At 39.3% G+C, this 11,907-nt stretch overlaps 1 protein-coding gene across 1 annotated transcript in view; it reads left to right on the top strand.

Annotated features, from left to right (window-relative positions):
• Window positions 1–8: 8 nt before the first annotated feature.
• OXSR1 (oxidative stress responsive 1) overlaps window positions 9–11,907 on the top strand; it is an 88,815-nt gene continuing 76,916 nt past the window's right edge. The window contains exon 1 of the mRNA XM_010835503.1: window positions 9–78. Within this exon, the coding sequence (XP_010833805.1) occupies window positions 9–78 (70 nt within the window). The remainder of the gene's footprint in view (window positions 79–11,907) is intronic.

The raw sequence follows: 11,907 nt of genomic DNA, 5'->3' as shown, positions 1-11,907 counted from the left end.
CAGCCGTCATGACCGAGGACTCCAGTGCCCTGCCCTGGTCCATCAACAGGGACGATTACGAGCTGCAGGAGGTGATAGGTGAGAGCTGGCGCCGCGGAGGAGGGAGGCGCCGCGCTGGGCGGCGGGTGACGCGCCGGAACGTGGGGTCCTGCGGGAGCTCGGGGAGCGCAGGACTCCCAGATATTCGTGGGCGCTCGAGTGGCCTTGGGGTTGGTAGGGCGCGTGGGTGAGGCTCGGGGTTTGTGCAGCTCCTGCAAGGCGTGGAGGGGATTTTGAGAGGCGCGCCTGTGCGGCGAGGTGGGGTGGGGTCTGAGAGGCTCGTCAGAGATTTGTGTGGCGACAGATGTGTCTGAGAGAAAAAAGAAAAGTGAAGATGTGGGACAGGCCCTTAAGGCTTTGCGAGGAATGGGGTATTGCAGTTGCGGGCTTGGTCATCTATTTGTGGGGTGATAGGTTAGGGTGCTTCTGTTCAGTCCTGCATCCGCGTGAGAACCCCCACGAAGTGCCAGGCATTGCTCGGGTGGAACTGGGGAGCCTCTCCGGATAAAGCTGCAGGTACGGCACTGAGCGACGTAGACCAACTTACGACTGCTTGGAATTGACTTGCCAGCCAGGGAGGTAGACATAAGTAGGCAAATAAAAAGAATTACAGGTTTTGGCAGGTGCTAGCAAGGAAACAAGCAAGATGTTCTGAGAGAGAATAACGTGGAGACCTAGTTGGGGCCATTTCAAGGGAGATGCTTTTTCTGAGGTGTCCACATGTAAGGTGAGCTCTGAAGGATGACAAAGAGTCTTGAGGGCCAAGGGAAGATTGTTCTTTACTGAGAAATGAGGAAATGCAAAGGCCCCAGAGAAGGGAAAAAACTTGATGTGTTTTAGGACCCGAAAGAAGACTGGTAAGGTTAGAAAGTAAGAGAGGAGCCAGATTTTAGGGACCTTCTCAGCCAAGGTGAGTGTTTTGAAATTTTAAGTGTTTTTGGAGGGCTTCAAACAGAGACATGATATGATCCAATGAATCTGGCTGTTGTGTGTGGAATGGATTTGAAGGGGGTCTGGGAATACCAGCTGGCAGAGATCAAAGCTTGCACAAACATGAATAGTAATTATCAGAGAGGCACAGTGATTGGGGGAGGGTGGGGACTGGGGATAAGGGGAGTATTTGTTGGACAACAATAATCTAGTGATCTTAGAAATCAAAAGGGAGTGGGTTTAGCTAAGCAGAAGCTCGAGCCAACGGACATCAGCAGACCCCTGTGTATTGGAGGAAGAAGATTGTCTGCTTTGCTAGATCAGCATCCTGTCCGAAATTAGTTTTATAACAAAGAGTGGCTGAAAACTCCTGAAAAGCTGTCTTGGGGGTTGGGGGGAGTGAGTGTTTGTTGCATTGTGCCAGTGTTTAGAGAAACTTTGTCACATTTCTTTTTTTTTTTTTTTTCCCACTTGCTTCTTGTATCAAAACAAATCTGAGGTAAGATTTATGTGAAGACATCCAGTCTTTATCCTTAAGCCTCTTCATGGATCTGGTCCTTACTATGTGCCGTATCTTTGATGTGTACTGGTTCATTCTAAAGACTGTTTATGAGTACCTCCATCAGAGTTTCATATTGAAAAAAGGGATTAAGTGGGAGATTCCAAAATGATGTCTAAAAAGGCAAGGAAAAGGGGTCTCTTTTAGAAGAGGAATTTTTCTTTACCTTTCCGGTAAGGTGTACATCTTTCTAGGGTGGCGAGTAGCATTGTGGTTGTTAATGCTTTTGATAATAAGGTGGCACAAGGCGCTAGAGCTTTAGAAACTTGTTGATTTGCTATTCTCAGACCAATAGGGTGTCTGTGAGTGAGCGAAAGGGAGGCTCAGCCCTCTGGGATAGTGTTAGTCATCATCTCACTCCAAAAGTTGAGAACTCTCATGTGATTTGACCACTTTACTTTTAAAACAACTTTACTCTGAGATGTAATTTCACCCATTTTTTAAAGTATAAAATTAACCCATTTTAAAGTGTAAATTAAATGATTTTAGTGAATGTATTGTGCACCAATCAGTATAATACAGTTTTAGAATATTTTCATCATCCCAATGAGATCCCTCGTGCCTGTTTACAATTAATCCCTGTTCCTACCCCCAGTTTCAGGCAATTGCAAACCTTTCCAACTCCATAGATTTGCCTTTTCTGGACATGTCATGTAAATCGGATTGTATAATATATAGTGTTTGTGTTTTGGTTCATTCACATAGCATAAAATTTTTTCATTTTTAAAAACAATTTATATACCATAAAATCCACCTGTTTTAACTGTACAGTACTATAGTTTTTTTTTTTTTTAATAAATTTACAGAGTTGTTCAGTCATCACCACAATCCAATTTTAGAACATTTCCATCATTCCAAAAAGATGCCTCATGTCCATTTGCAGTCACTCCCTGTTTCCACCCCCTGCCGAAGGCAACTGCAAATCTACTTTCTGTCTCTATAGATTTGTCTTTCCTGGACATTTTCCCATAAATATGATCATACAATATGTGATCTTTTGTGTTTGGTTTCTTTTACTTGGTGTAATGTTTTTTGAGGTTCATCCATATTGCTGCCTGTATTAGTACATTACTCCTTTTTATTGGAGACCATTTGATGGACACTGGATTGCTCCCGCCTTTTGCCTATTTTGAATAATATTGCTGTGAGCATTTTGTATCAAATCTTCAGGTGAACATGTTACATTTTTCTTGAGTGGAATTGCTGGGTCATATGGTAGATTTATTATATGTATAACTTTTTAAGGAACAAATTTTTCAAAGTGACTGTGCCGTTTTACATTCCCTTCGGCCGTGAATGAGGATCCGTTTTCTCTGCATCTTTGCCAGCATTTGTTGTCTGTCTTTTTGATTAAAGCCATCCTAGTGGATGTGAAGTATATCTGATTGTGGCTTTGTTTTGCATTTCCCTAATGACTAATGATGGAGAGCATCCTTTCATGTGCTTATTTATTAGCTTTTCATATCTGTTCTTTGGTGAAAGGTCTATTCCAATCTTTTTCCTGCTTGGGTTGTCCACTGGGTTGTTCTCTTCTCACTAAATTATAGAGGCGAGTGTGATTGTTAGGTGTCTATTCATTCTGGATATGAGTCCTTCACCTGATACACAATTTCAAATATTTACTCTGTCTTTTCATTTCTTTGGTAAGGTGGGACAGCAGGGAATCGGGACTTGCTGGATCTTAGTTCTCTGACCAGAGATCGAACGTGGCCCATGGCAGTGAAAGAGCCCAGTCCTAACCATTGGACCACCAGGGAATTCCCTTATTACAGCATTCCCCCCCACCCCCCCCGCTGCCTCAATTTTAGCATTTTCTTAATGGTGTCTGCTAAAGCATGAAAGTTTTGAATTTTGATAGAGATTATTGATCTTTGCTTTTATTGATTGTGCTTTTGATATTGTATCTAAGAAATCTTAACTAGCCCAACATCACAAACATTTTTTTCTTATGTTTTCTTCTAAGTGTTATAGTTTTAGCCCTTAAATTTAGTCCTCTGATGTGTTTTAAGTTTTTTGTAAGGCATGAAGTAAGGTTTTACAGATAAAGATGCGTGCATGCATGCTCAGTCACTCAGTTGTGTGACCCCAGGGACTGTAGCCCCCCCAGGCTCCTCTGTCCATGGGTTCTCCAGGCAAGAATACTGGAGTGGGTTGCCATTTCTTCCTCCAGGGCATCTTCCCAACCCAGAGATCAAACCCAGGTCTCCCACATTGCAGGCGGATTTGTTACAGTATGAGCCACACTGGAAGACTTAGAGATACTATAAGTGCAAGAGATGCAGGAATTGAACCTGCATCTCCTGCGTTGGCAGGCCCTGAGCCATCTGGGAAGCCCAAAGACACAGACATAGAAAGGTAAAATGGCTTGTCCAGAGTCAGAACTAGTTATGGGCACAGTCAGGACTGGTGTCCAACTATTGCCTAATCCAGGATTCTTGTCCTTGCATCTGCATTTTGATTGATTTTTGGAAGTAACTGAACAATGGTGGTCATCCTCCCACCTTAAAGGAAATATCCTTACAATGGGGAAAAAAAAATACTGGAGCAGATTTTTTGTAGATAACCCTTTTAGTTAGATTTATTCTCTTTTGCGTATCCTGTTTTGTCATTTTTAAAGTGTTCTCTTTCTCGTTAATAAGTTTCTAGAAGTTCCTAATGTACTTCCACTCCACTCTTCACACAATGTCTCACTTCATCTTCTCAAAAGGGAGGATGTACAAGCAGCAGGGTTCAGTAAAGCACTGTACAGTTATTCTAACTTTGCTTCCATGCTGAAATGTTTGAAATACAGTATTTTGTAATAAGCTGTAAGTAGTTTTCAAAATGAATTTTTGTAATTTCTCCAGATTGTACTCTCTTTTTTTCAGGAAACAAATGATGAAAGTCTGGAAAAAAAGGCTTGAGGGAATCTTTTGAATATCTGTTTTCAAAGATTGTATTTTAAGGAAATAATATAATGGTGTCTCCTTTCTTATCAAAACATATATTTATTTGAACTATAATTTTTTTTACATGTGCTTCTTAGAACTGTATTTGTGGGGTTAGTTTCTCGTGTTGTTTTGTTCTCTCATTTTCTAGCAAAATCCTATAGAGAAAAGAAAATTCCCTTCCTAGAACATAAAAAAAAAATAATAGGTTGGGAATTCAAAGGACTTCCTTTTAAAAAATTCTGTTATCTTAAGCGTGTTTTGGCAAGGGTTTAAGTTCTATGATTACTTGTAAAAGACGTAGTATTAGTCTCACAGTAATCATTCATCTTTTCAGCGTCTTTGCGCTCCTTCCTGGTCTCTACTGCTGTATTAGGATTTCTCACCAGGTGTTCTCCTGTACTTGGGTGTTGAAGTAACTGAAGAGTATGGACTTTGGGGTTAGACTGACCTGGGATTCAAATCCTGGCTTTACCTCTTGCTACCTATCTGATCTTGGGCAATTTATTGGTCTTTAGTTTCTGGTTTTTGTCTGTAAAAGGGGAATAATGGTACATTTGTCATGGAATTACAAGTGTAATTGTTTATAGGAAGCTTTTAGCTCGTATTTATTACTCCATACTGATGATGGTTGTCCCTTTGTTTTTTTCTCCTTCTTCCATTTCCTACTTTTTGGTACTGCCATAAAATGTGAAATGCCTCATGATTTGAAATCTTCTAACACTTGTAACCTTGTAGTATTTTGAATCTGTTGTAATGTTTATTGGAACATCACTGCTTCTTTTTCTTCTTACTTCCAGATATCATTCAAGTTTCGATCGCTTTGGGGATTTATTCTGGACATGGTAGTACAGCTGTGTAAGGCCCTGTATTGCCCACAGTACAATATAGTGGCAAAGTGGGAAATCAGTCTGACAAGGGCTTTGCCCTGTTGCTTTTGTTATCATGCATTTTGAAAAACCTCAATAAATATTTAGTGTTTACCTCAGCCTAGGTTTAGAAAATTGTTCTTTAAGATCTGTTTTTAGTAAGCTGTGATTCACCAACTTTTGATACTTCGGTGAAAGGCATCCCACTACATTTATTCTCTACTACCTCCCCGCCTTTTAAATTGTCATCAGTTGTTCACTAGCTACACATCTGATGTCTAAAGTATCAGTTACCAAGTACAGATTGCAGGATCCCACCCCTGGCTCCTCCGTTAATGTGAAAGACATGTTCTACTGATAGAGTGATGTTTAATGGTTAGTGTATTTTCTCCCCTGATTGGAAGACATTTTTCCAGGAAGCCACATTGGGCCAACAACCTCATAGGGTTGTATCAAATAGGGATTGCATTTGACTCTCTGTAATGGAAAACAAATATAGTGGCTTAGTAAAAAACTTTTTTGACCCCTTTATATGACAAGGAAACTGAAGTGGCAGCCTACGTGCTGTGGGGCACCCAGACTCCTGGTTTTTCACTCCACTTCACTTAGCACGTGACTTGCATTCTCAGAGTTGCAAGATGGTTCTTCCACCCCTAGCCTTGTGCTTGTGTTCCAGACCAGAAGAATACGGAGAAAGGACAGAGTCATGTGACAGCTCAGGTGGTTCCCTTTCAAAGGGCTTTCTTTCCTGGAAGCCTTACTCAGTGACTTACATTTCCATTTTATTGGACAGAACTGTCATTGGGCCATTTGCAAATGAAATGACACTTTTTATCCAAGCACATTATTACTTCAGACAAAGGAGGTCAAAGTTCTGTTATTAAAGAAGGGAAAATTGTATGCTGGATAGGCAACTAAAAGTGTTGGCCTCGTGTTTTTTTGTTTTTGGTTTTTTCAAATTAAAATAAATAAGACATTGTAAGTAAATAATTTAACCTGACACATAATAATCAGTTAATAAATGTTAGCTTTAATCTGAAGAGACAGTTGCCTACCAGTTAAGAGCATGGTATTGAAACATCATGTAGTTCTGGTTTCTAGGCCCTTCTGTGCCCCTCGGTAATTAATGACCTGTCTTACCTTTGTTTGCCTTGCTTTGTAAGATCAATAATGCCTAACTTATGGAATTATTGTGAGAATTAGATGGAAAAAAAAAAAGCAAGTGAAGAGAGTGCTCAGCATAGTATTTGGCACACAAGGTAAGAGCTCAATAAATGTTAACCAGTGCTTATGATGGTAATAATGAGGTGACGCCCATGAAATCTTTGTGTGGAGAACGAGCATGATTTTTATGATATTTTTGTGTTTGTTCTGCCTCAAATTAGCAGATTTTTTTTCTGGAAAATGTATGCTACTACTCGATTGACTAATCCATTCACCAAATATTTACTGACTTCCTCTTGTGTGTTAGACACTATTTTGGATGCTAGAGATAACAGCAGCAAAGCAGACAGAAATCCCTTCTTTTGTGGACTTTATAATCTGGTGATGATGAAGAACAAATAAAAGTAGGGGAAGGGATGGGAACCCCTGGGGATAGAGATGAGTTTTAAGTAGGTCAAGGAAAGCCTTCCTGAGAAGGTGACATTTGCAGAAAGACGTGAAGGAGGTGAAGTGAGTGTGTGGTTATCTGCAGGAAGTTTGTTCCAAGCAGAGGGAACAGCAGGAGCAAAGGTCTTGGAGAAGGAGCATGCTTCTGTGACTAAGGAGTAAGGAGACAAGGGTGGCTGGAGCAGAGGGGAACAAGGCTGAAGGATCAGGAGAGTAAAGTGGTAGGAATGGATGGTCCTGGCTGTCAGATGGTATGAAGCCTAGTAAGTCCTGGCTTTTGCTTCACATAAAGTTTTAAAAGGATTACCTAGGCTGCTAGGTGGAAAATAGTTTTGTGAGGGTATAGGGGTGGAAGGGGAGGTTATCTGGGGGAGAGAGGTAGTAATGGAGGTGATGAGGAGCAATAAGATGCTGGTATAATATATTTTGGAGTTAGAGATATGCCTTTGGATTAGATGTGAGAAGTATCCAAGATTTTTTGGCAGGAGCATCCGGAAAGATGGGGTTACTATCCATTGAGATAGAAATCACCAGAGTAAACAAGAGATGATTCATTGTAAAACCATCAGGCTGCTTGAATAATTACTCAGAGCATATGGCAAAGCGACTTTATTTCCATCTTTGTATGGAGAACAAACATGATTTTTATCATAATGACTGCCCTTACAGGTGTTTCTGTAAAGGAGTTTTAATTTTCATTATGACTCTGACAAGAGGGCTAATTGAGAAAAAGGTTTACAAAATTGTATATTCTTGTGCTTTCCATGGTTCAGGTGAAAACGCCTTAGTCATCTTTCAGAATGACCAGCCTGGACTAGCTCCTTAATGGCTGTGTAAACCCTTACTAAAAAATACTTAAAATCTTTATAATACATATCTGTTATAGTGATGGTTGGTCAGAATTTGGGGGGAAAAATATCTGCAGTTGATTTGGTTCATTTGGCTTATTTTTTCCTCACAGGTAGGAATAAATCCATATTTTTGCTTACTCTTTATTTCAGGATCTAGTTAAGTGGAGAGAGACTGGAACTAAATTTTCTTAGTTCCCCTCATGCCTTTGGGCAGCTCCTTTTCTGTCTCAAGGGATAACATTACCCAGTTTGAAGGATTTCAGAAGAAAGCTCAGTCATGATTTTGCACTTTGATCCGTTCTGGTATGTAATGTACACTAATGCAGCAGTTAAAGAACCAGCTCGAAGAGGACAGAAGAGCGGAAGAGTGGGGACCTGGGGGATGGTGTGCGGAGGATGGACTTAGGAATCAGAATGCTTTATTGGAAATGGTTTTACATTGTTTTACAATTATTTTCCATTATATTATTCTTTATATTAGGCCAGTGCTTATTTGAGGGCATTAGAACAGTAACTTTCACACTTTGGCTAAACCATTCCTAACAGATACCATTTACATATTTGCGTGTGTATTTACACTGAGATAAAAGTTTTACAAGATGATATTTGCATTTTAATTTTATTGAAGTATAGTTGATAGATAATATTTACTTTTATTATGTGCAATATGGACTTCCCTGGTAGCTCTTCCGGTAAAGAATCTGCCTGCAATGCAGGGGACCCTGGTTCAATTCCTGGGTTGGGAAGATCCCCTGGAAGGGAATCTTTACTCACCGCAACTAGAGAAAAGCCTGAGCAGCAATGAAGATCCAGCACAGCCAAAAATAAATTAATTAAAAATTCTAAGAAATTTTACTTTAGCCATTGTTAGGTTATCCCATCTCTGTTGAATTGCTTTTGTACCTTTGTCAAAAATCACTGTGTTGCATTTGTGTGAATCTGTTTCTGGGTCTCTGTTCTGACGTGTATGTGTGTCTGTGTATCTGTCCCTCTTCTTATACCATACTGTCTTGATTACTGTAACTATATAATATGTCTTTAAATTGGGTTGTATGAATACTTCAACTTCATTCATCTTCTTTACTATTCTGTTGGTTATTTGAGGGCCTTCCTTTTTCATATACATTTTAAAATGGAAAAAAAAAAAACCCTTGGAATAAGCTTGTCTATGTGTGCAAAATACCTTGTGAGGATTTTAATAGGAATTTCATTAAACCTGTTTGAAGTCAATTAGGAGAGTACTGACATCTTTACTACATTGATTTTTCTAATTCATGAACATGGTATCTCTCCAATTATTTAGGTCTTTTTTGTTTGGTTTGGTGTTTTATGATTTTCGGCATATAGATTTTGTTCTTATTTCACTTTGGGGGAACTTGTAAATGATACTGTTTTAAGATTTTGGTTTCTACTTTATTGTTAGTATCTAGAAATGCAGTTGATTTTTGTGGGTTGATCTTTTATCTTGCAACCTTGCTAAGCTCTCTTATTAGTTGAAGAAGCTTTTCTTATGTGGACAGTCACGACCTCTACAAACAGGGACAGATTTATTTTTTTCTCATCTGAAAGTGAAAGTGTTAGTCACTCAGTTGTATCCAGCTCTTTGTGACCTCATGGACTGGGACTCTCCAGACTCCTCTGTCCATGGGATTCTCCGGGCAAGAATACTAGAGTGGGTTGTCACTTCCTTCTCCAGGGGATCTTCCTGACCCAGGGATTGAACTTGGGTGTCCTGAATTGCAGGCAGATTCTTTACCATCTGAGCCATCAGGGAAACCCAATCTAATCTGGATACCTTTTATTTCTTTTCCATGCTTTATTGTGTTGTCTAGGACTTCCAGTGATATATTGAATAAAAGTGATAAGAATGAACATCCTTGCCTTTTTCTCAATCTTAGAGGGAAGCCAGTCTTTCTTCAGTATGATGTGAGCTGTAACTTTTTTCTGTAGATGTTCTTTATGAGGTTGAAGAAATTCCCCTCTAATCCTTGTTTACTGAAAGTTTTTTTTTAATCATGAATGCTTTTGGATCTTTAGAAAATGTTTTTTGCATCAGTTGATATGATCTTATGACCTTTCTTCTTTAGCCTGTTGATGTAGTGTATTACACTGTGTGCTTTGTTTGTTTTTAATATTACACCAAAGTAGCATACCTGGAATACATACTGCTCTGGAATTGCTGAATTGCTGGATTCAATTAGCTGATATTTTGTTAAGGATTTTGCAGCTAAATTCATGAAAGGTATTTGTAGGTTTTTTTTTTTTTTTCTTGTGACGTCTTTGTTTACTTTTGGTGTTTGTAATACTGGCTTCATTAAAGGAGCTGGAAAATATTCCTGCTTCTTCTATTTTTTCTAAGTTGTTGAATTATGAGTTAAAATTGTTAGTAGTTGTTCTTTTTAAAAGAGATCAAGATATGTCACATAACATAAAACTAACCATTTTACTTCAAATGACCATTATATCTATTACTGTGGGTAAGAATCCCTTAGAAGAAATGGAGTAGCTCTCAGAGTCAACAAAAGAGTCAGAAATGCAGTACTTGGGTGCAGTCTCAAAAATGACAGAATGATCTCTGTTCATTTCGGAGGCAAACCATTCAATATCTCGATAATCCAAGTGTATCCCCCAAACACTAATGCTGAAGAAGATTACGTTGAATGGTTCTATGAAGACCTACAAGACCTTCTATAACTAACATCAAAAAAAAAAAAATGTCCTTTTCATCATAGGGGCCTGGAATGCAAAAGTGGGAAGTCAAGAGATACCTGAAGTAACAGGCAAGATTGGCCTTGGAATACAAAATAAAGCAGGGTAAAGGCTAACAGAGTTTTTCCAAGGGAACTCACTGGTCATTGCAAATACTTTCTTCCAGCAACACAAGAGATGACTCTACACATGGACATCACTAGATGGTCAGTACTGAAATCACATTGATTATATTCTTTGCAGCCAAAGATAGAGAAACTCTATACAGTCAGCAGAATTAAGACTTGGAGCTGACTGTGGCTCAGATCATGAGCTCCTTATTGCAAAATTCAGACTTAAATTGAAGAAAGTAGGGAAAACCACTAGACAATTCAGATATGACCTAAATCAAATCCCTTATGATTATACAGTGGAAGTGACAAATAGATTCAAGGGATTAGATCTGATAGAGTGCCTGAAGAACTATGGATGGAGGTTCATGACATTGTACAGGAGGCAGTGATCAAGACCGTCCCCAAAAAAAGAAATGCAAAAAGGCGAAATGGTTGTCTGAGGAGATCTTACAAATAGCTGAGAAAAGAAGAGAAGCAAAACTCAAAAAAGGAGAAAAGGAAGGATAAACCCATCTGAATGCAGAGTTCCAAAGAATACCAAGGAGAGATAAGAAAGCCTTCCTTGTGATCAGTGCAAAGAAATAGAGGAAAACAACAGAATGGGAAAGACTAGAGATCTCTTCAAGAAAATAAGAGATTCCAAGGGAACATTTCATGCAAAGATGGGCACAATAAAGGGCAGAAATGGTATGGACCTAACAGAAGTAGAAGATATTAAGAAGAAGTGGCAAGAATACACAGAAGAACTATACAAAACAGATCAGGACCCAGATAACCATGATGGTGTGATCACTCACCTATGGCCAGACATCCTGGAATGAGAAGTCAGGTGGGCCTTAGAAAGCATCTCTACGAACAAAGCTAGTGGAACTGATGGAATTTAAGTTGAGCTATTTCATATCCTTAAAGACGATGCTGTGAAAGTGCTGCACTCAATATGCCAGCAAATTTGGAAAACTCAGCAGTGGCCGCAGGACTGGAAAAGGTCAGTTTTTAATTCCAGTCCCAAAGAAAGTTAGTTCCAAAGAATGTTCAAACTACTGCACAACTGCACTCATCTCACACACTGGCAAAGTAATGTTCAAAATTCTCCAAGCCAGGTTTCAACAGTACCTGAACTGTGAACTTCCAGATGTTCAAGCTGGATTTAGAAAAGGCAAGGGACCAATTAAGATAAATAACTTAATTTTTTAAAAAAAGAAAAGGCAGGGGAACCAGAGATCAAATTGCCATCATCTATTGGATCATTGAAAAAGCAAGAGAGTTCCAGGAAAACGTCTACATCTGCTTTATTGACTA

The sequence above is a fragment of the Bison bison genome, unplaced genomic scaffold (assembly GCF_000754665.1).
Source record: "Bison bison bison isolate TAMUID 2011002044 unplaced genomic scaffold, Bison_UMD1.0 scf7180017864043, whole genome shotgun sequence".
Classification (NCBI taxonomy): Eukaryota; Metazoa; Chordata; class Mammalia; order Artiodactyla; family Bovidae; genus Bison; species Bison bison.
The sequence above is the reverse complement of the archived record's forward strand: the minus strand, read 5'-3'. Positions and strand labels throughout refer to the sequence as shown.